Source organism: Episyrphus balteatus, chromosome 2 (assembly GCF_945859705.1).
Source record: "Episyrphus balteatus chromosome 2, idEpiBalt1.1, whole genome shotgun sequence".
In the NCBI taxonomy this organism is placed as follows: Eukaryota; Metazoa; Arthropoda; class Insecta; order Diptera; family Syrphidae; genus Episyrphus; species Episyrphus balteatus.
The window spans coordinates 105,548,716-105,574,654 of NC_079135.1; the positions used below are offsets into that span (position 1 = coordinate 105,548,716).

Consider the following 25,939-nt stretch of genomic DNA (forward strand, 5'->3'; position numbering starts at 1 on the left):
TGTAATTTTTAAAATGGGAACTTCAGAAAACTTTTTGAATATAAAAATACCTATAAAAAAATATAAAATCGTTTCGTTTTGAATCCCATCGCAACTAATAATATTCATCTAAGCGTTTCCTACTAATCTCCACTTACCACTTTTTAATTGTTTTTAATAAAGTTTGTCCCCTTCTTCTTTTATTAAATTTTCAAAAAAAAAAAAAAAAACGTAAAACTTCACTGCACGTTCACGCGTAATTCGATGTTCCATTGATAATTATTATTCAAATTAACATAGTCCCAACCTATGTATATCTACTTACCCTTAAAACTTCTAGGAAGTTTCATCGTCTTAACAAACAAAAAAAAAAAATATCAACGTACCTATACACATCAACATCAATATCTAAGGAGTAAGAAACTTGAACAACAAAATCTTTTGCCTTGCTGCCCTACTTATCACCATCATCAAGAAACCAGCTGAAAATTTCAATTAAGATTTTTGCCGCATTACGAACTTAATCCTATACCGAAAATCTTTTCTATCATAGAATAAATAATAAATTAGTTCATGAACCTTAAACCTAACTGCTGCTATCCACCCACCCACACCCATTATTATTTTTAAGACACACGACACCATGCTCCTTCTTGCTTCATTATTATCCTCCTCTCTCAAAATAGGTTTCTTACAATAAAGTCTACAATGTCCGGCAAACATAAAGTTTAATTTCTATCGTTCTTTTTCCTTTATACCTATTTTTTTTTTGTTTCTATAATAATCTATCTATATGTGTATTGTCAAAATTAAGTTAAGTTCAGATATTATGTATATAGGCACAGAAAAGGTCCTTGAAATCTAATCAGAAATCTAACCATGAAACAAAAAAAAGCAAAAAAAAAAAACACTAAACCGAATTACCTTGCCCAAAAAAAAAAGAAAAAAAAAAAACCAATAAAGATTTCGTCTTAGATCGAGCTACCACGAAAAATAATCCCATTTATAACATCAAGCACGGTGTTGACAAATGTCCAAGAAAAAAGTATTAAAACACCATCCGCACTCAACAAACATAATAAAGTACACTGCTGAGCTAAATCTTTTTTGCTTACTTCAAAGCATGCTGATGAAACTTTATGAGTTCCACTTTTTTTGCCTCAACTTTTTTTTATGTATATATACACAACATAATAGAGTACATCCAAAACCCACGTTCTTTTACTCATTTTCATTCTCACGTACCTATAAATAAATACACAAAAGAGCCCATACTTACTCTCCCGCCGACTTTTTTTTAAGACTTTGGCATAACTTCCATTTACTTGATTGAAGCATCACACGAAATTGTTAACAAGCTTCCATATACACACCCTCTGTCTAACTATTTTTCTAACCCCCTCCACCCTCCCGACCCTGTCGCTCCTATTCGCACTCCTTATAAAACGCTCCTTATAAGAAAATCACTCTATTCCAATCAAAACATAGATAGATGAAAAGTTGGAAAGAAGAAAAATTCTCTCTCTCGGTTTTCTTGACTAAATAGAAGAAGAACCTATAGCAAGCAAAAATATTATCACATAGAGATGTCGCTTTTTACCCTTTGTTTTATCCATTCTAGGTCACACGTGCAAAAACTCGAAAATGTTTTTGTTTTCACAAACAACAATAATATGACAACACACCTAGGTTTTATACCAACAACACTTCTTTCTATACACAACACACAACCACAACATTACAATTGGCACACACAACATTGACAGGACGAAAAAGGACCTACTAAAAGACGATGAAACTTGCTTGCTTCTACTTCCAGCATCCAGCTTGAAAGCAGCTGATTTGATTGTCCCACCCAAAGAAAAAGAAGAAGGTCGCAAAAATAACCCCAAAACAACACAAAAAAAAAAAAAAAAACAAGGATATACAACACAAAGAATAGACGAGAGACGACACGACGAAGAGTATACCACTCGAGAACAACTACATTTATTTACGTCACACACGACCAAACGTTAATTTAAACTCCTTCGTCCTTCTCCCTTCTATGTTCTAGGAAGGTCTTTTCCCATCTATCCAATGCATATATTGGCATTGTGTCAAAACCATGGAATTACTAAAAAAAAAAATCACATTCCCCATGTTTCAATTGCGCACAATCAAAACAATAGGCAACACGTGGTCTCCCTTAGGATTACACCATGCGTACTAGTAATTACTAAAGTACTCACCTTTCACCACTTCTCCCCTAACCTTTTGACTTTCACTGTCAACTGTCAAAACTGGGTTTGGTTTTTTGGTCCATGTTCGTCCATTTTCGAAAAAAAAAAAAAAAAAACAAGGAGAAACAATACGAATACGAAACATTTAGTACACAATACATTTGTGTGTACTAAAAAACGAAAAATTTTCTTTCATATCCCCTAACTTCTCACAGGCACACAATTGCGAACAAACGATGATGATGATGATGCTTTTTAAACTCTCGAGCTGCTCTATACACAACACTCTGATGATGTGCTGCTGCTCCATCCATGGCTTCTTCTTATAGAGTTCCGTGTGTGTAACAAGATACTATATTTTGGGTGTGGACCTGTTTCTCGGCTGCTGTCTGGTGTGTGGAAAAATGTAAAAAAATATCAGGGAAATTTGTGATAAAAAAAATTAGTAAAAAAGAGCAACTTATTCTAAAGTGTGTTTTTGTCTAAATTGGTTTTTCAAAAAATTTTAGTTTTTTTCTTGGAATTAGTAAAGTGATATCTCCCCCTTAAAAAAAAAAAAAGTGTTCTCTATCGAATATCGAGAAAAAATATAGAAAAGAAAAGATATCCTTCGCAATGAAAAGCAGTGCACACCCAAAAAATTATGCAAAGCATTCGCGAGATTTATAAAAAAAACATAGCACGAACGAAAAAAAATGTCTATAGGTCGTAAACGGTTTCGAACGTAGACGGTGGGAGGGGCCATTGCCTTTATTTTTTTAGTTATTTAATTTAATTTGTTGTTGTTGGTGTCCTTTCTGTTACATACTTCTGCTTAAGTTTGTGGGTTCTTGAAATTTCATCACATCTTTTCAAAACCTTTCCTAGTGTTTTCAACTTAGCAAGAATTATTTATCACGAGGATAATGCATTTGGTGATAACAAAAATAATGAAAAAGAAAAGAAAAAATAGTTTCGTCGTCCTTTCCACTACACAAAACCTAACCTAAAAGCCACTATCTACCCTCTTTCTAATAAAAAAAAAAAAAATAAAGGCGATATGTAATGTAGAAGGGTACTAAAAATAAATAGCATACTTTTTAGAACCAACTAAAAAAAATAAGAAGAAAAACTTTTAACTTTCTATACAATAATTATAAGTTAATGGCATTAACCAACGACTACACTAGCAATAAATAAGGATTCAAGTACCAAAACATTAAACAACAACAACACAAACCAAAATTCTATTACCAAAAAAAATACCACAAAAAAAGTAGAAGCATCAACAGAAGCATCAAGGAGTAGCAGTAGCAAGAAGATCAAAGGGGATACCAAACCAAGATAAAGCACACACACTTTTTTATGGTTTTTGTTGTTGTATATTAAATAGAAAGGAACAAACAAAAAAAAAAAAAAGTAAAAAGGACGATACGCAAGAAGAAACGAAGGATTTTCATCAAAATTCACACCCGAGAGAAGAAAAAGAAAAACAAGCAGCAAGCAAGATGGTGACGACAATGTTGTTGGTTAAAATGTGGAAGCTAATATTTCCAATAACATTGGTACTGGTTGTAATAAGTTTGTGTGTAGTACCACACCCAGCTGCTGCGGGCTTACGCCTAACAAATGGTGGTGGGGCTGGCAAGCCTATGGGCGTGAATAAGGAACAACTTAATATTGGTCTTATAGCACCGCATACAAATTTTGGTAAACGCGAATATTTAAGAGCTATAAATACTGCGGTACAGGGTTTGACTAAAACACGTGGTGCAAAGTTAACATTTTTAAAGGACTATATGTTTGAGCCGAGGAATATTCATTTTGATATGATGTCATTGACCCCAAGTCCAACAGGTGAGTTATAAAACTCTTAATACCATACCATACAACCCCTTTTTTTTTTGTTGTTGTTGTTGTTGGTTTTCTTTATACCCTCACCATACCACACCACACTCTACTCTTATGCATCTTTCCTTAACCACTATAACATATGAGGTCCTTTTTACAAACATGATTGCCACTCAAAATAAATTGGGTAAAGTTTGTACCTTTTTTTTTTGGATTTCTTGAACTGGAGATGTCGTATTGAAAAAAAAAAATTATTTTAACCCTTAAATGCTTTTGGAAAAAAATAAATATTAAAACACAGCTGACAAAATTGTAAGATCTAGCTCATATTGTAACAGTTTTAAAATTTCTTAGAAAGTTTAGATATTTTATTGAGGATTTGAGGATTTACACGTGTGTGGCACCGATAGTGGACAGAATCTGAATTATGTCAAAAGTAGACCTTTGCGCCACCTAGTTCTCAGAATTTTAAAATGTTTTTTTTTTATTCAATTTTGTATGTAAAACTATGGCAACCCTTCTATAAAAAAAAAAGGCGGATCGATTTGTCATCTGATGCAAGCTGACATTAAGTCTGTTCACTGACGCTGGCAGAAAAGTACAGCTTTTTGCTGTTCATTGAGTTTTTTTCTGTGCTGAAATGTTCTAGTTTGCTGTTCATTGACAAATCTAGAACAGTTTAGAACAGGATTTTCTGTTCTTGCTTTTGAGTCAGATCAGGTTAGAACAGATTCGTGAGAAGTGTCAAAAGCAAAGCTGTCATTTTTTGTTTTTGTTTTGATTTAATTGTGCGAATATTTCTCGAGTGCTCGTGGTTTTTATAACTAAAAACAATTTTTAATTATATTTTTCGCAGTAAAAATACAAAAAATAGAAAAACAAACGAGATACAATAAACAAAAAATTCGTATAATTTACAATTCGTTTTTTTTTTTTTTGACAACTGACGTTTAAATGACTGTTCTAACTTGTTCTGACGTTTCTCACGAAACTGTGCTGTCCTGTCCTGTTCTGATCTAGAAAAATCCTCGTTGCACATACTAGGTCTGTTTAATGAAGAAAAACTGGAACAGAAAAGATCAGAACAGTACAAATTCTTGAAAACTGTCAAAACAAAAGAGATCAGAAAAGTACACCACCATCAGTTTTGAAACTTAAAATTAAAATGATTTTTTTTGTTATGACTTTTCATTCAAATAAATTATAATTAATCAGAATATTTTTTCACATTTTGAATTTTTCTTCATATTAAGAATATTCTAAACAAATTTTCATTATTTTGAATTTATTTAAATATATTTTTGTAAAAATAAAACAAATCAGTTGCTGTTTGACACTTCTCACTCGTTTGCTCTACCTCAAAAGTAGGGGCAGAAAAACTTGAACTTATCTGTGCTGGAAAACTTCATGCAACACAAAATGACAGTTTGTAGAACAGTTTAGGGCAAGGTGTTTCCTTATGAAACACACAAACCTGTACTTTTCGGATCTTTTCTGTGCAGATCAGATTCATTAAACAGACCTACTTATTAAGTTCACATTTTGACCACCAATACACATTTTTTTTTAAATTGAAATTGTAGGTACAAAGATGTAAATTATAACGAAGTTCACCATTCTTTAAAATCGTTTAAAAAGCAGCGATTGGTAATTTTTACCAAATAAAAAGAAACTGCTTCTCCGTTTTGATTCTATGCAAATGTTTTTGGCTGCTATTAGGTACTGATCTGGCTGGAAACCTTCAGGAACACATTTCTGCAGGTTAGTCTTAGTACTGAAAAGTGCGATAATTGATGGTTATGTGTCTTCAAGTATAGAGATGATACAAATTGGTAACGTAGATCCGGTTTCCCTATTTTTTAAAGTCTGGTGACGTTGGCTTCAACTATCAGGGCTGTCAGGGCTCTACCAAGGATGGGGATGTGAGGAACTCAGTTGGCATGTCATTAGGCTATATAGGTATGACCCTAGCTTCGATCCTTGAGCAGTTCATGCTTTCATGAATATAACCGTAAAGCTGCAATTTTCTAAAAAAATACTATAACAACTTTTTTATGGAGAGTGTTAAGTTAACTGACGCTGGTGTTTTTGCATTTGCTTGTAACAGGAGTTTTTAGGCCTAAATTTCTTTTTATTTCGTGTTGGAACGTTATATGATATTGTCTTTTTGGTTGGGTTCTCAGGATCTGTCCTTTGAACATGCCAACTGGCAGATTATCAGGCTTATAGACTATAATTATACGCTTACAAGCTGCAGAATTGCCGTCTCTTTTCAATGCAATAACCCATGGAAATTGGACTCCCAGTCTAAGAATTGGCACACAACTCATAACTGAATATGATTCTTTTCATCTTCTTTGAAGGTGGTAGAAATTCTCATGAAAATTATAGTCTAGCGCATTTGTGGATGTTAGTAAAAAATCAGCTTATCATCTACTCATGAGTAGTCTATCACTATTTAGCAACGAGGCTATAGTTTAACTTGACAAAAATTTCACTTAAGCTTTTGATTGGCTTTTGAACATACCGTTAGCGAAGCAACGAAATTGCATGAGCAAGACTGTTTAGTTTATGGAGGGAATGATGGTTATGAACTGGTGAGTTTGGTAGCAAAATTATTGAACTAATGGAGCCTTTTTGTTACCGTTGTCCACATGTCCACGAACCACATCTTTAAGGCTCTTGAGTATACAAACTTCACTACGCAAGTGAAGTTGTACAAGTTTTAACCTCAAAAGGGTTCCAGCAGGCTTTCTTATAAACTAAAGCACGATAAGGTAGTAAGAACTAGCAACTAGACAAACAGCAGAGAATGTTCTCTAAACACGTTTTTTTTGCTGTGTGAATTTGCAGGATCTAACTAAAAGTTCACAAGAATGTAAACCATTATGAAAGTCGACATTTAAAAAAAAAAAAAAAAATCATGTGTGCAATTCACACGTGGTTGAAGTGAAACCAAATCAATTAAAAAAAATCAAAAAAATCTAACTTTTTTTATTCCATCACTTTTTTTATATGACAACCTACAATAAATTTTATACCATCTGAAAGCTTATTGTTTCAGCTCAAAATATTTATATCGACCATGTCTATACAAGAGTTTTCATAAAAAAAGCAAAACAATAAATCTCTTTTCTCTTCTAACGCCATTAAATCCATTTTTTAAAAGATAACCTATAATAAATTTTATATCATTATATTATTTCACTTTTTATATGACGCTTCAATCATATTTCTACCATGCCTACAAAAAAAGTAAGAATTTTTTAAAGCCAACCATGTCGAAATTTCAAACTGAGATTACAGTACTTCTTACGGTACATCGGCAACTACAAATCTTCGCAGGTGTTTTGAGGTATTTTTCAAGTTTTTCAATTATTAAAGATTATATAATTTGTAGAGCACGTACCGTTATGTGTGATATATTAAATGAAAGGTGATATTATCAGCATGCGTATTAAAGTTAAATACATTTGTTATGTGCTCTAGATCAAAAGATATAACGTGTTTAGAAAAAGAACATCTTTTCACCGTTATCTCAGAATTTTGAATATGAAATTTTGCTCAGTCATAATTTATTTAATTACCTATCTACTGTATTAATTTCATTCATCTATCTATTAAATTTTTCGTGTCGCTTTTTCGTTTCGTCTTGTTTCAAATCACTACGATACTAAAGAAGTTTTCACTTCAAAAACATAAATATTCAGAGATTTAATGATACAGAAAAAGGACACTAATTTGAGTTCACTATTCTTAAAGATCCACAGAAAAAATAAAAGAAATATGATTTATTTATATTGACTATTATTCCAGTTATTTTTAGGATCAATTATCAAGGGGCACGGTAGTGCCCAGCCAAGTTCTCTAGCAGCTTTGGCACTACACCCTTATTTACAGGAAACAACTCAGGCCATTTTCGACCCCCCTCCAACTTCTATACCAAATATGTCAGAAATTTCAAACTCGCTCCATTTGTTGAACTAGTCGAAAACAAACTCCTTACAAAATTTCAGCTACCTAGGGTGAGTTGTTTCTGAGATACAGGGCTTCGAAAATCTCAAAAACCGTAACTGACTGACTGACTGACTGACTGACTGACTGACTGACTGACTGACTGACTGACTGACTGACTGACTGAATGACTGATTCACTCACTGACAGATCATCAAAATTATGGAGAACTTCCCGATATCGTAGAGACTTGTAATTTGGCACAGTGATGGGGGTTGAGGTGCATACAAAGGAAAAAATAGAAAATTTGAGATTTTCAATTCAGGGGGCGTGGTAACCGCCCATTTTCGTTGAATTGTCATTAAATATTTTAGAGCACTTCTAACTATTGTAGAATCTTGAAACTTGGTAGATTGATAGAGCTGGTAGTTTATACAAAGGGAAAAATTTTAAATTTGAGAATTTTAGCCAGGGGGCGTGGTAACCGCCCATTTTCACTAAATTTTATCAAATTTTTTAGAGCACTTCTGACTATCGTAGAATCTTGAAACTTGGTAGAATGGTAAAGCTAGTAAGTTATACCAAGGGAAAAATTTAAAATTTGAGAATTTTGGATAAGGGGCGTGGCAACCTCCCATTTCTGCTGAATTTTTATCAAATATTTTAGAGCATTTTTAACTGTCGTAGAACCTTAAAATTTGGTAGAATGGTAGACCTAGTAGTAGTTTAAACAAAAGAAAAAATTTCAAATTTGAGAATTTTAGACAAGGGTAACCGCCCATTTTTTCTGAGTGTTCATCAATTATAGAGATTTTAAGTTCTACAGCAATACCTTGCAAAAAGGATTGAAATCACAACAAAAACATTACTGTTAAAAAAAGAGCCAAGTTCTCCTATGTTGAAGTTATGCTGGTACAAAAAGTACTGAAATGTAAAAGTGTACCAAGTTCTAAAGCTTGGCTTTAAATTTGTAAGAATAAAATGTTGATTGTTTGCTTGGCAATTTTTCAAATAGCTTTAAAAATCGGTAATTTAAAGAAAAATTGTCAAGAGAACAATCAACATTTTAACTATACAAATTTAAAGCCAAGCTTTAGAACTTGGTACACTTTTACATTTCAGTACTTTTTGTACCAGCATAACTTCAACATAGGAGAACTTGGCTCTTTTTTTAACAGTAATGTTTTTGTTGTGATATCTTTTAACGAAGGATATTGAATTAATTGAAAACTGCAAATTTGTTTTGACTTTTCTTAAAGATGAAGGGGTATTTCGTGTATCGCATTTAGCAATATCTTACGCAAAGGGGTAGTGAATTTTTTCCTGGACGTTCTAATATCATTAAATAATCTCAAAAAGAACGTAGCTTTAGATTTCTTAAGACCCAATAAAACTTCTTTTTTTAATCATTTTTAATACATTAAAAATGTAATCAAAGCAGTACAACATGTTGCAAATGAAAAAATCGCATAAAGAGTGAGTTTCTAATTAATTTACCGAAAATCTCAATAATGTCAAAAAAAAGTCTAAAAATGACAAAATTTAACATTTTTAATCCATTTAATAATTTTTTCTGACATTTCTACATTAAAATTTGACAAATCAAAATTATATTTTTTTTTTGTGTTTTGAAATAATGTTTAACTTTCTCCACCTTTTTTTTTTGCCAGAAATACGATTGTAGATTAACTTTTTCGATTAAATATGAATGTAACAAATTTATGTATGTTTATGTTATGTTTGAAAATACACGTATATGTATGAAAGATGATGATTTAATGCATTAAAAATGAGAGAAAAAAAAGAAATATCACACGCTCTTCATTAGTATACTTTGCGAAAAAGACAAAATCGGAGGAATCAAGACTACAAAAATCTTATTTGAATAATCTTCATGGTGGTTATAAGCGGAAGTTCAGATTTTTCTCATAAAAAGAGTTTTAAAGTAGATTTTTTTATTTGATTGTAATAATAATAATACTGACTAAAAATTCTATTCTATATAAAAATATTGCGGTAGGTATCATCATAATGAAGCCACAAATAGATAAGAAAAACAAAAGGTGGACATATGGATTTGACTGTCATTTGCAATCTGTTTCTGTCACTTAACCAATCCACAACAATGACAAAAAAGCCAGAAAAGAAGTTACCTCTAAAAAAAAACCCCTGAACCATTATTTTGTTTTAAAGTTACACATTTAATTAGAATCCACTTTCACCTAAATTTCAGTAGCCATTACCAATTTCCCTTTAAATATTTCCTTTTTAATCAAAAAATAATAGTTTATTACCACACAATTTAATCAAACATTATGCACTAGACCAAATGTCTGCTTTTTGTGTATTTTAGAAAATTTTCCAGGAACTATATATCAATAAAACTCAAAGAGACAAACTTTTTGCTACACTATAAAAGTTTAAATGCAAATAATAAAATGAAATTTGACAATTCCATTGAAATAGAAACAAAGTGCTGGGTGTTGTGTTATAAGATAACACTCAGTATTATGTAGTTCAACAAATTCGTCTGTCCCTAATGTCAATGTCGATATAAAAACGAAAAATGAGATACCTCACTTATTTTTCTCAGAATCCTTTAGGTCACACAAATACCAATAACCTCGTATTAAAATTAATGATTGTCAAAAACGCTTCGCTTTGTTTTGTAGGTTTTCATGGTATTTATTTAAAAAAAAAACAAATTCAAATTTAACAAAAATGTTGTATACAAATATTTTTCGCAAAGTGGTAACCTTGCTCATAAACTTACGCCACTTACATTTCAAGTGTCAGAAAAGTGCATTTTTAAGCAGTTTTTTTTTAAGTTGTTGTTGTTTTTTTTTCTGCACCCTCTATTACCTTCATTTAAACGTTTCGGTTTATGTTATATTATGGTTTATGGGGTTGAAGTACTTTCATGTCCGAAATTCAAATAAGTACCACACAAAAAGAGTGAGGCCTAACCAAGTAGAGTGGGTGGGGGTAAGGTTGGCCCGTATACTCGCCCCAACAAACCAAGCTGAATAAACTGATATTCCCCTGTGCTATATCTCGTGTGATGTGGTGGTGGTGAGTTTTTGGGGAGGCAATTTGTTGAACAATGTATCTATTCAAATATGAAGTTCATGGATGGCAAAGTTTTTGTTTTTTTTGTTTTATTTTTTTTTTATATATAATTTATCACATTCATGGGCGTTAATGGACGACATCCGGTTATTATGCTTTCAGTATTATATTATTTTTAAAAAATACATCCTGTTGATTGAAAAGTGAGATTCGAGATTCCCTGTGGTGAATTGTTTCTTAACATCAATTAATAGCTATGTGCCTGCTCTGCTATTATCCATTGTGTCAGATAATTAGGTAAACCTCACACATATGGGGAGAGGCTATTTAACGTAAGTGTCATAATATTTTCTGTAGACTTTCTCTTGCAGCACAAAACAGTTGACATATCGACTCTATAGGTGTATTATAGGATGTTTATAGGAGGGGTGTATAAAAATGTTCAACAAGAAGAATGTGACGATATTGTTATATAAAATGACGAGTGGGGGTAAAAAAGCGGAAGTGATGATGATGATGGTTATTTAAAGTGGAAACTGTTTGCGTTTATAATGATACGATCCAACGACGATGAGTTGTAGCAGGAAACGGAAAGAGTGCTACATTATTGATTGTGTGAAAATTTTTTATCTACTTTTCTTTCCGAAATATGTGTATATTTCTAAAATGAAGGGTGTCGAAATGAAACGTTTTTAGTGTCAAAAGGGGGTGAGAATATGGTTGTCATATATATAAAATAGAGTCCCAAATGGCGCAAAGATGAGAATTGCATTTAGTGCTTAATGTGCTTATTAATGAGATAATTTGCAAAAGTGCTACTTTAAGTGTATATAGAGAGACGATGAAAAAGGAAGTTATATCAAATGAAAAGTGTTTTATAGAGACACACGCAAAATGTGCTTAAACGCCAGGGAATTCAAATGCGAAGAGCGAGCCTTTTATAATATAGAGAAAAGTAAACTGTCCTTATAGATGAGATGATGTTGAATATATTTCTTCGAAAATTTAATAAAATTGAATATAATTGAATTTTCAATTTTAACGAATCTTGGCTCCTGGTTGTGCGGGTGGTGAAACATTTATTTTTGATTGAGTGATGATGCGCAATGAAAATGTGCGGTGAAAGGAGTTCTATTTTTTTTTGTTGATGACAAGAAAAGCGAACATTTTCGTATTAAAGTTGAATTTTATTTGATGATATTATTTTGTGTTAAGGCCTTTTTCTACATTGAATTTGAATTCAGAGAGAAAGAGAGAAAGAAAAGTACTTTAGTATTTTTTTTTTTTTTGCATTTTCCATTCTCTGATGTTAATTACAAATTGAGTGATGATGGCAGGCAGCAGCGTTGATAAAGATATTTTGTTTGCTCAATTGAAGTGGAACTGATTTTTGAAATTACTTTGAGTGTTTTTCAAAATTTGGGGGGTGTTTTTTCGTACATAAAAAAAAATTTCTTAGAGTGTTATTTTCTTGTATTTTGTGTTGTGAGTGAGAAGGATGTTTAGGTAATTGAGTTTTTTTTTTTTGTGTGTGTGTTAATACAAAAATAATGAGGAGATAGAGATCTTAAGAAGATTAGGTATTTTAATAAGTTCCCTTTATAACAATGCGGAAGGTTAAAGATTATTAAAAAAAGAATATAATTAAGGAAATCTTGAACCTTAATTTCAATTAAAAAAAGTACATAAGTATCTTATTAAATTTTTAATTTGAGAGGGTGTTTATCACCATTTTGAGAGAAGTTTTTTTAGAAAAAGTGTGGTGAAGTTAGGGAGTTGTTTGACTTCCCTATTCATTGAAGAGGATATATTTGAATTTGATTTGTATTGTTTTCATGTTCAATTATAATTATTTCATTAAAAAATAATATCAAATTAAAGGTTACTAAGAAATTGCTTGTTATATTACCTTTTTTTTTGGAATTCATAAATGAATTTAATTAAGTTACTTAAATGGAAACGTTTGCAGCAATTAGTGTTGACATATTTTATAGTGTGCTTGTGTACACTCTTTTCAAGGATATTGTAGATTTTCCAAGATACGAAATAACGAATTCTGTTGAGGACATTAGTAAATTTCATTGAAAACAAAAAATTTATAGTTATTTTAAAGTTTAATATGTAAAATTCCATAAAATTAATGAATTTAATAATAATTTAATATAAAATAAATCAAACATAATTCATTTAAATTGAAAAGCTTTGTTATACCATCAAACATGAAATGTAAACATTAATTTATTGATTTTATGTATCGAAATTCGAGTTATCTATAGTTCTTGGAATCAGAAGGGGGTTTATGTAAAAGGATTCGAAAAAAAAAAAAATATCAAAAACAAATTAAGTTCAATGGTAGGTTCAATACCTCAATAATAAATATTGTTTCATATAGTTTTTTGTGCAAAAAGTCTCTCGTTGTAAACTTTCAATTTTATAACAAAAGGGAACAAAAATAATGGAAATTATTTTTGTTTTAAGGGGATCGATTGGATATAATTCAATTAAATGTTCATGTGACCTGTACTCGAAAATGAGTATCACACAGGTTCGAGTCAGTCGGTTAGATGCTTTCATATGAAACAAAAATAAATTTGAAACGCATTTTAAAGTAGAGGTTGTATGAACTTTTAATTGAATTTAAATTTTATGTTTGTATATGGCGATCTATCTTTATTTACTTTGAAAATATAATGCTCGACTGGATGGATTTTTATGTAAATATATAAAAAATAATAATTTTAATTTTATTTTAGTTTTAAGTAATGCAAAGGATGTATAAGTGCGCTTTAAAAATAACGAAAACTTTTTTTAAATGGTTTGGACTAAACTAACCGAAAAATGCAATTTATTTTTTTTTTACAATTCATAACCCTTGTTTGGTTGGCTTATCCAGAAAAAAATTTGGAGGGGGCTCATCTGTAAAACTTTTCAATCATTTATTGTCGCCCTTTTAATTTAGTATAGTCCTTTTAAGTAAATAAAAAAAGCGAATCCTGTCAATTATGAGCTTATTTCATTTAGTTTGAATATTAAAATTGTTAACTCTTACTTTTTTAGGAAAATCGCATTCTCCTATTGTTGGCAAATTGCTTGAGTACCCTGAGTTCCCCTTCAATACGCCATTGTAGGTACATAGGTTGGTTCGTTGTACACACCTCTATTGAAGTTACCTATACATTCGGGTATGAAAATTTAATTTTTGAAAAAAATGTCAAAGAGATTAAGAAGTAATACCATCTAGTTCTCATTAATTGTAAAACAGTTTTGTTATGGTCAGTGAATTTCTGTGAGTGAGTATAACTTCAATCGTGTGCACATTGTGTACACCACACTGTTTTTTTTCCTGCAGGTGGTGGTGTAGTTGTCCTTGAAAAAAAAAAAAAAATAAATAAAAAATAATAATAAAACGAAGTACCTTACCCCATTTGACTTCTTGTATTACAAAGAAATTTTAGGAAAAAAAAAATATTCAAAATCTTTAGAGTCGTGTTTTGTTTGAATAATTTTTTGTATACACATATAAGAATTTTCCAAACAATTTTCAAAAAAAAAAAATTTGGAATCTTTCCAAAATCATTATAGATGTCTGCCTTGCAAAGAACTGTTTGTGTTTTTTTAAAAATTATATGAATTCCTCTCAAATTAAATTAGTCAATTTCAACAAATAAAAGGGCATTTATACATATACATAACTCCAATATAATGTAAATACAAAATTAAATTTGAAGAAATACATTTTTGTATTTTTACAAAAGTTTGAAATTTTTGAAATTGATTTGGGTTTTTAGTTTTTAAAAATATTAAAAATTGTATGTACCTATTTACTATTGAAGTAAGTTTGCATGGTTTATTAAAAAGAAAAGAACAAACTTTATAAAAAACCATAATTTTAATTATCGCTCTTAATCAATTTGAAACTTAAAAATAGTCCCCTGTAAAATTTGCTTTTTGTGATTTAGAACAATTTTGCTTTCCGCCGACGATATGTAAACAGTGGCGTATTGAGGGTGGGGGAGGGGGCTCAGGGGCTCAAGCCCCCCACCAAGCCTTCAAGATCATGTCATCATGTTAGCTGATTTCAACATAATGAACATGACTAACTGAAACTTGTTCGTAAATCTTAGAGTTTAAGGGGCAGCTCAGATGCTTGAGCCCTCTCCAAATTCTGAAACGGCTTTTTTTGTTTGTTTGAATAAGAGCCTTAGCTGACGTTCAGGGTTGGGGTAAATTTTGTTCGGATTTTAGTTTTATTCGGAATTCTTCAGATCATTTTTATAGTATTTGACCTTTGACGTCAAATTACATCACCGTTAAATTATGCACATTTTTTAATGCAATCTCAAAACGTCGTATTTGATCGTCTTAAGTATATTTCCTTTTTTTTTTTTTTCAAAAATAACATTTTTCTCAAAGATATTGGAAATAGAAATTTTAAATATCTCAAAATCTTAGTGGTCAACATAACTAATGGTTTCTTTAACTTGCTGAAAGTGAAATTAGGTGTTCTGCATTTTTTCACTCATTTAGATTTTCTGATCGAATTCAATTCGCTTTGTTTCTGTTCGTGAATTTGGTGCTTTTTTAATGAATGTGCAATTTTCGGGCAAAATATAATCAAAACTAATATATTTTTATTGTTTTGTAATGTTTATTTTTTGTTGATACAAAAAGGCATGAAATATCATAATTCATCATTTTTTGGATAGATAGGTACACTGGGAATGGCGCACTTCATCTGTGTTTGCCGGCTCATTCGCTTTACACTTTACCTAATTCATTATTCTTTTCAAATTTGCAATTCTGCATTTCACTTATTTAATTTGTCTTGCAAAATGTATCTTCATATTTTTTCTTTTAAATTCTGCTACTTTTTTCATTAAAATTGTCAGTTAAATTGCATCCATTGCAGCAGTAATTTCACTTAAGAAACAATATAAAAATGGATGATCCTTCAGTTTTGAAAGTTCGAAGCAATTTCGAAGTTTTCGAAGTCGATCGAAATGTAGAACATTAGGTATATTTCATTTCAAGTGAAATTGAAAAGTGATTTTAATTCACTTTTGGTCGAATTGCAGAACATGGGCGTTTAAATCGAAAATTGTAGTGAGTAGAAAAACTAGACGTGATAGGAATAAATCTGTACACAGTTTTAATTCAGCACAAATGACAAAGTCCTCAATTCCAAAACGAAATAAAGTGTTTTTTTAAGGATGACTCAAAACCTTGCTGTTTGTGTAAAATGTTTGGGATACAAGAACTTTGAAAAAAACACTACTTTGAATGTGAAAGGAGGAGACAGTAGTCCGAAGCTATCGAGAGCAGTAAAATGCTACTAACCTACTTTACATAGTACCGCAGAACAGCGCTTCACTCACAGGAATTAAAAATAGAGACACATTTTTCGTACATTTATCCTCTCAAATATTAGGTATTGAAAATATTTTCAGCCCCCTCTAAAAATTTGTATGGTTACGCCACTGTATGTAAAATGTACATTTACCTACATATATAAAAAGTTTTAATAAATTTTAGCAACTTGAACTGTAAGACCAACTTCGTACGAACCAGCCATGCATTTAATTTTGCTTATAAAGTAGGTACGACAGTAACAAGTAGGTACATAATCAAAATCGTAAGAGGCGTTTTAGAGAAAAGTAAGTTGTTTTTTTTTGTAATTTTATCTAAATGGCAAGTATTGCTAATTTTGGTTCAAAAGTAGCTCAAAAATACTTCAAAAGTAGCTCACAAGATAAATGCTGTAAACATTCTATTTGATAGAAAATCAAGTAATTCATACTATTTGTTTTTCTAAAAAAAAAAAACAACAAAATGTTGAACAAAAAATTCCTTCAGAAAGGAGAATGAAAAAAAAACCAGCTTATTTAAATAAGACATAAAATAAAACTTCGTTATTCCTTATTCTTCCAATTCTCCCGATCTCAATGCGATTGAGAATTTGTGAGCGGATCTAATAGTCTTTGGTCATAACAGACTCTCAACCATTCAGTTTCCCTATCATTTTGAACACTAAAATTCCGTTTATTTAAATAATAAAAAGTTTTTATATTTTTTATAATCACTAACATCATTGAAGGAAATCGTTGAAACCGTTTTCACGAAACAACAATCTAACCCCTTCAAGTCACAACAAACTAATTTTGATTTAAAGACTTATTTCTTCTCAAAACTTCAAAACAACCATTTAACAAAAAGAATTATCTAAATTTCGGATTCTCGATGTTGAGTGTACCTAATATTCATTGCATCTTCTACTAAATTCTGCAAAATGTGTCTTCCTGTATATATTTAGAATTTATTTGAGTGCTTAAAATTCGTATTTCTGCCAGAGATAACATTATTGAAATTTAATATATTCATTTACATTGAAATGCAGCTTTGATTTCATGCAGAGAATATCAAAATTCAGTAGAATTGAAAATTATGTGAAAGCTTGTTGTTTTGCATTAAATTTTGCATTCATATTGAGGAAACTATTGAGTTTGAATGATTTGTTAGGTTTTTCGTATCATGTATCTCATGCGTAAGTTTTTCTTATTTTCAATTTTGAATTGTTTTATAAAAAAAAAACATTTTAATTGAAATAAGATATTATTACAATGACAGAGAATTTATATGAATATTAAGAACAACAAAAGCAAATGGAACAAATACTTCAAACTGTGGTACAAATTTCAATATAAATGGTTTATTCCTAATTTTATAGCGATAAAACAATGAAATGTAATGAAGCCGAAATTAATTAAATTTAACAAAAGATTTTATGATTTAAATATTCATTTCAATTGTATTGTTTCAATTGTTTCAAAGGTAAAAGCGAAATAAGTTTTAATACGAAATGTTTAATTTTTCAGCTACTATTTTGTTTTATTTCACTCAGTCTTTTGTTTGATATTTTATTTTTAATAACTTTAATGATTACATTTAAACGGTCTGAATTTATTGCATGTAATGATTTTAGCCTCGAAACTTTTTAATGATACCATAAATGTTAATCATTGACACCGCGAAAAAAAACCCGCTATGAATAAGGTCTGGCACTATAGTCGCCAGACAGGATTGTATGATAGCCAAAAAATCCAAGAAAAGGCCTTTTAGGTTACTAAGTAACCGAGAATATTAAAAATGTTATTTCTTATTTATATTTTATTTATTTGTATTGTTTTTGTTTTTTGTTACTATTGTATTTAATTATTTATATTTTTTTTTTCAGTTTAGGGGTAAGCGGAGTTAGAAGTAACAGGGGCAAGAAGTAACAGCTAACAAAAAACAGTGTTTCTCTTGGGATAAAGAATTGCGTAAAAGAGATAAATTTTCGTTGTTTCCAAAGCTATCGGACTATCTCCTTCAGTTACAAATGAGACGATAGTAAATGAATTTTTTGGGGTGGTGCTAAAACAAACCACTTTTTTACCCTTTTTTTATTTTTGGTGTTTCCCTTGACATATAGAAGAAATACCTTTCTGAATGTATTCTTTTGTTGTGCATTCGTGTTTTAGTTACAATTATTGTGCTCATGTGAGAAACACGTATAAATTTTGGTTTTTCGTAAATTGTTTTTTTTTTTTTTTTTTTTTTTGTAAAATTTTTCTGGGGTTAGTTGTAACAAGTTAAAACTACTTCGTTTATTTGTTTATTTTAATTTTAATTTTGTCCATTTAAAAAAGGTCACAAACACCTTCAAAAATTGTTTTATCCCCTTCACCTGAAAAACAAGAGGAACAATATTTAGTCTTTATTTGCCATGAAACTTTTTTTTAAATATATTTTATAAATGAAAATGGTCACAAATGTGTGCTTAATTATGAAAGTGGACTAAGTCACTCCTAAAAATACGATTAAGAGGCATCCGGACAAAAGTTCGAACTCAGATTCGAATCTTCGAATAAAAATGAAATAGAAAAAACTCAGATCATTTAAAAATGCATGAGAAAATGAGCAATTTTGATGTTTTTCATGAAATGATTATTCAAAAATAGGGCCATAAATGAAAAATCCGCTCAGACCATGTTCTAATTTTATTCATTACCTTTAAATTGACATATATATTATATGTGTTTTCCACTTCAGTTTCTCATAAACTATACAAGAAAAAAGTTGTTTTCGGCTATTTTGCAAAAACTGTTATTGAAATATTAATATAAGGTATGAACTAAATTTAAAAAGTAAAAATGTGGCTAGACCATGTTTTAGATTAAATGTCAATCTTTCATTGGCAAGTTAGTCTTTTGCAATAAGTGTTCTGTGGACCTCACAAACTGTGCAGAAAATTTCCGAATTTCTCGTTTTTCTCAAAATTTTGTCCGGAGGCCTCTTAAATCCAGCCTTAAAATAATTATTATTTAAGGAGTAAAGTTTATTTGAAAGCGAAATTGAAGTAAATAAACTTCTTTATTTTTACTTTAGTGATTTCATAAAAGAAATACAATTAAATCATTATTAGAAAATTATTATGTAAGTTTTTCTTTAAAGTGACTTAGTCCACTTTCATAATCATGGGCACAAATGTCCCTGTTTATTGTGGTCCGTTCACTTATATTTTTGCATAAACTTCTGAATTTGAATTCATTAAAATTTTTACCATATTTCAAATGTAAAATTTGTCTATCATTTAGTAACTTCCTCTTATTTTTTTCTTGACATTTTTTTTTTTTTAATTTTGAAGGTCTATAATTTTTCTGAGTCTGAAGACCTCAATCATGAGTATCCGCAGAAAAAGATATCAGCTTTAGACCAAAAAATACATTAATGAAATGCATCAAAACGGTCATACAAAAAATATTTTTAAGCAATAGTTCTTTCCTTTTATACCTATTTCTTGGTATTGCTTTTTACCTCCCTTCTGATAGAAGCAAATGCAAACTTCATCATTAAAATTGAGCGTTAAAAAACCGGATAGCTTGCCGCCTTTTTCCGTGGTTAATCTGGCAAAATCCACTAACGAATAACTTGCATTAAGCAGACCTAGATCATAGCAGCGCCAAAAATAATGAAGGGAATAGATTTTTTTCTGTAAAGAAACAAAAATTAAATTACGACTTTTAATACTTAACCCCTTTGCATATGCAATTTAAACATTTAAATTCAATATAAAGGTGTTTATGATGCCGCATATTTTAATTTTATTGGTATCAGTATATACGCCTTCTCATAAATAAATCTTTTATGACTTTCAATTTGCTTAAATATTGTAAACAAAATTAATTGGAATATAAAATTAAATTTAACAAAAAAAGGTTAAAAATATACACAATAGAATCAGATTATCTTTATTCTATTCTGAAATATTTGCACTCTCAAGAAAATAGGTAAGCCCATTAAAGCAAATTACAAGAGTCTCCTATACAAACTTTATTTTATACTTGAGTTTGTTTTTCTTCACCTTAAAAAAAAATCCTTAAAGAGCCATTTATGTGTGTATGTGTATAAAGCTACGTAATGTAAGAAAAAGTTTGCATAAAAGAAGCTAAATCAAAATTCTACCTCTATTTATACATTTATCTATACTATTTTCGTTTCCTTACGAGTATAAAATGTATCTAAGAATGAATATAAAGAAAAAGGCATCCTAGTTTTTTCTCTTTTTTTTAACATTAAATTTATTTAATTCAACATTTTTTCCATTTCTGTGAATATTGAATTTATTGAATGAAGTCATGTATTTAATATGAAAGTTAAATTGCACAAACATACAATTTTGTATAAAAGGAACATTTTTTTTTTTTTTTTTGAAAAAAGGATATAAAGGAAAATTATTCAACATTAAAGGAAAATGTGTTTATATTTCGATTTAATATATAACTTGGCTGACATATGTCCTTTGTTTAGTTATGCAAATAAAAACAATTATTTTATTCTCTTTGCCCGAAAGACATAATATAGTTGTGGGTTTTGGTTTGTTTGTTTGTTTTTTTAACTTCTTTAGGGTTTTTGTTTTATTGAATTTACTGTCGATACAGAAATTCAATTTAAGTTAATGGTAATCTGTTGTTGGCTTAAGTGAAAGATTTACGTTTCAAACATATAGTTTTGAAGAATTACAAAAATAGTAGGTAATAAGAAAAGAAAAATATTTAAAATGTGAAAAGTTCTTTAGTTTTAAAGGACCATAAATCTTGTTGTTTATCACATTTTTATATTTTTTTTGATAAAGGAAAAAAATCATATACATATGTACATTAGGGTGTCCGTTATTTCCAAAAGTTATGTTTTCGGAGGAGACAGACCCCAGATCGAAAGTTTAGGACCTAAATAAGGGGAATTTAGCAAAAAACCAGAATCATCAAACATTTTGAAAATAGATGGTTTAACTCGAAAAAAAAAAAAATTATGTAAAAGTTGAAAATGTCCCATACAAATTTGTATGGGGAAAGTATGAACCTAGAGGCACGGGTTAATGACCTCAAAAAAAAAAATATTTGCTAAATTCCCCTTATTTAGGTCCTAAACTTTCGATCTGGGGGGTGTCTCCCCCGAAAACATCACTTTGGGAAATAACGGACACCCTAATGTACATATTAAGTTTGAAGGTAAATAAGCTTAGTCTTTTTTTAATATTTTGTGCCAAAAATAGATGAATGATAAACCTCTTACTCTAGTGCATTGTTCATACAGCTGGTCAATAGAATTATAGTTCTTTCTGTAAATAGCAAATTTTATTTTTTTTTATTTCCTGAAAAGCTTAACAAAGGTTTTTCTTGGAAGTCCTCAAAGAATACATTTTTTCTTCTTCTAAATAAGAATGATGCAGATGTAAATCTATCTTAACTGTTAATGTACATATACACTCTTTTGCAATGATTTTAAGAATATTCTCTAAATGATAGGGATTCGACCACTTCAAAGTTGGTTTTGGTTAGGAGTTTAATAGATGAATATACGTATTTATTTTTCCTTAGTCCTTCTTTAGTGGCTGAGCTTTGAAGAACAAATAAAAATAGAGTTGTATACATCGAACTGAATTAAAATGAAACATAGCAACAAAGAGAAAAATATGAAAAATACCACAGTTTTAGAAAGAATACTCATACTCATCAGTGCGGTCTGCTGCAAGTACTGCATGCCTTTCAACTAAACAACAAGTGATTAAAAGCACTCCAAATCAAGAAGACATGAAATAACAAAAGAAATCTCTGTTAAATTCTCAAAGGAAATACAAATTGTTAAATTTCAAACAATGTGGAAAACCCAATGGCAACTTGTGTTTTTTTTTTTTGGGAAGGAGATTTTTTTTGGCAATATTGCAGGAATGTATTAAATGTTTTTCTTTCTGATAGCTTTAAACATTTAGCTAGAATTAAATCGAAACACAAAAGCAAAAAAAAATATAAAAAGAAAACAAATGTAAAAAATAAAAAAAAAGAAATTTATTGATGTAACATTTACCCCTTATTTTTCAATCGTCAATTAGACTATCAGAAGAATAAATGTCAATATAAAAAAAAACTTTTATTCGTAGGAAAAGGAATAAGCCTTAACTGGGGTTCATCTGGCTATTGAAAAATTGGCAATTAAAAATATAAATTATTTGAAAAATTTGAATCTTTTTTGTACTTTTTTCACTTCGAGTTTCTATTTACTTCAACCATTAGCTCTTAAATGTTCATTCATAAAACATGTTTTTAAGGGTTTCATTGAGGTATTTTGACCGGCAGATACGGTCTTTCTTTTTATGAACATTTTTTCTAAAATCATTATTAACGGTACTTGTCATTGAAAGGTTTTTAAATTTCAATTTTAACAATATTTTTTTAACTCTTTCTGGGGCAGTGGAATAAAAATCGTACCAGCTTTTTTACTTGCGATATAGGTAGGTACTATAGGGCAAGTTTAGGATTCGTAAAAAAAATCGAACTCGAGATAACAATTTTACATGACATTACGATGATGGAGAATGCCAAAAAAGTGGGTCCGGCAATTCTGTCTGTCTGTCTGTCCGTCTGTCTCTATCTGGAGCTGCAGCCTAAACGAGTGAAGTGATTTTCTTCAAACTTGGTAGTTAGCAGTTTTTGGTGATTCCCTAGAGGGGAAATTGAAATTTTTTTTTATGACCAAAACTAACGGTACCTGCCATTTAACGGAAATAGAAAAGTTAATTTTTTTCAAAAACGGCTCTAACGATTTTGATTAAAATTTTTGTGTGTAATACTACACATAAGGGCCAACTTTTTAAATAAAAAAAATATTTTTTGTACCGTTATTAACGGTACCTGTCATAGAACGGTTTTTTTCGTTTCTGAATATCTCGTACAAAATTAACCCGATTTAAATGAAAATTTTTATACAAAAGTGTGTAAGTAAAGATAATATTAAAATTATAGAAAATTTTCAAAAAACGCATTTTTGGTTTTTTAAAAAATATTTCAAAATTTTTTTTTGAAAAATCAATTTTTTGAAAACGGATCAATGAAAAATTTTGAAATTTAGTTTTTATGTGTAAATTAATTATTTCTTCAAAATGGCATACCAACTTTTTTTTTGAAAAATGTTAAAAAAATTTTATATATAAAAAATTATTTTTTTAAAAAACGGCTCCTACAATTTTCAAATTTTTTTTTCTAAAAATACCTTTTTATACGAGAAATAAAATGGCATATTTGTTTTTTTTTTAAGATATTTTAAAACGGAGTTTTATTAATTATAAAAACAGATTTAATTTTTTTATACTACTTATGAAATTTCTTCAAAATATCGAATTTTAAATTTCTTGAATAAAAAGCTTTAACATTATAGTTACTTTAAGCATAAGAGCAAGTACGTGCGACCCCAGTCGTGCAATTTATTTTGAGTTATTTTTTAATTCCATATCGTGGGTTTAGTGTGAAACTGAACTTTTACACTGCTAACGCAGGAGAAATATAAAATGCATGGCCCATTTGAATCGGTGATTGTTAAAACAACATAAGTGACAAATTTTTTGAAACCACTTTTATAACTGTTTTGCATTGCTTATGGGTAGAGCTAGCGTTGAGAGCAAAACCAACATGATTTGATGTTTGGATCATATAAAATTTCGAGGTTAAAATACGCATTTAGTGCTAAAACAACATATCTCTTCTGCCAATTTTGAAATTGAGTGTTAAAACACCTTAAGTACTTCATATTAATTTGTTTTTTTTTACATTCAACGCTGGAAAAACGAAATAAGTAAACTGTTGTTTCTTACAGTTTTTCGATGATTTAGTGTCAGTCAGTTGTTCGCGGTCATTCGAATGGAATTGCATCTTTCAAAATGTTCTTGTTAATAAATTAAATTGGTACCAAATTAAAAAAAAACTGTATCTTAGGAAAAGTTTTACTATGAATTTTTCTCTGAAAATGCAAACTAAAAAAAAAATTCGTAAATCTTGTCTTAAATGCTTCTAGTTTGGGTTCTATTGGTTTGATATTCAAAATCAAGGTCTTTAAACTCAGGGAAAATTACAAACCATCATATTTTTCACTTCAAATAAACATTAAAATTCAATGAGAATGTTAAATGCAAAAATGCATTTTATACTATTTTGAAGTACCTACGTCACAAGGATAAAACTTTTGCACAATATTAGTAAGACTTAACTACCTCAAAAAATAACAAATTCATTGCTGGCCGTGGAACGTCCACTTTCGCCTATTTGTTTAATGTTCTTGTTTTTTAATGTATGTATTAATAAAATTGCTGAATTATGATGGTCTTTTATTCATTTCCATTAAATTTACTAATACTTTGGATGTAAAATGAGTGTCAAAACAACATTATTTCCAAGTAATTAAGTGGTTTTGACTCCCAACAAAACGTTGGGTGTTAAAACAACATATACAAAATATTTATTTTTTGTTAAATCTTCTTTGATAAAGATATTTTTTTAAACTTTTAGTTAGTTTCAACTCCCAACAAGGCCTCTAAACCGAATTTAAAGCTAAAATTGTCAATGCGGCCGCGTCGTCAAAAATACAGAGTTTTTTGTCTCTCCTGAAAAAAAATAAAAATGTTACTTATGTTGTTTTAACAATCACCGATTCATTTGTACAAGTTTCCTCTTGTAGATCAAAGAAATTTTATAATGTTTTACTACTTTAAAAGTTGTTAGTTGGTATCTTTAATTCATACACACGTACAGCATAAGTAAATTCCAAGCATTTTTTTAAATTCTAATTTCTTTTGCGAAGTTCAAAACTCAATATCCATTACCATAATACAACAGTAAATATAACGAGGTTTGAACAAAAATTAAGTTGAGAGCTGCCATTTGTGAAATATGTAGGTACTAGCGAAAAAAAAAATAAATACATTATTATGAACTAAATAATAGTGGTATAATAAATAGAACAACAGTCATAGAAAGAAATACTCTGTTAAGTGGTCCTTAGCTATCCTATCCTAAATTTAATTTAATTTTTACTAACCAATAATATGCTTTAACATGATAACTCATATTTCTTCTTTTTAATTATCTTTTTAATTTTAATTGTTTTTTTTTTTAATGTTCTTTATGTAAGAGGCGTGTGAGGTTTTAATTTAATTAAACAAATCCAATTAACAATGGTTAAGTATCAAAAATTAAAAAAAAAAAATTAAACGATATTGATGCATAGCGAAAGTTGTCAGTATGTTCAAAGTTTGTGAAAAGAAGCTGGTTATAGTTTCATGTGTGGCTTTCACATCTAGAACATATTGAAACACTATTTTGGGTTTTTATAAGTATACTTATTCAGGTCATATAAAACTGAGTACATTCTTTTTCCCTTGTGCATCACAACGTTAGCTGCAGAGCAACTTATATGACATAAGCTTATTATATTTATAATGTCATTAAATTAAATTGTCTTGTTAATAATCCGCAGAAGAAATGTTCGTATCAACCGTTTTAGTTCAATAAAAAAATGTT

At 29.7% G+C, this 25,939-nt stretch overlaps 1 protein-coding gene across 2 annotated transcripts in view; it reads left to right on the forward strand.

Annotated features, from left to right (window-relative positions):
• The first annotated feature begins 2,726 nt into the window (after positions 1 to 2,726).
• Positions 2,727 to 25,939, forward strand: part of LOC129910087 (glutamate receptor ionotropic, NMDA 2B) — a 62,306-nt gene continuing 39,093 nt past the window's right edge. For both annotated transcript variants that reach the window (XM_055987348.1, XM_055987349.1), the window contains exon 1: positions 2,727 to 4,037. In XM_055987348.1, the coding sequence (XP_055843323.1) occupies positions 3,689 to 4,037 (349 nt within the window). In that variant the 5' untranslated portion in view covers positions 2,727 to 3,688. The remainder of the gene's footprint in view (positions 4,038 to 25,939) is intronic.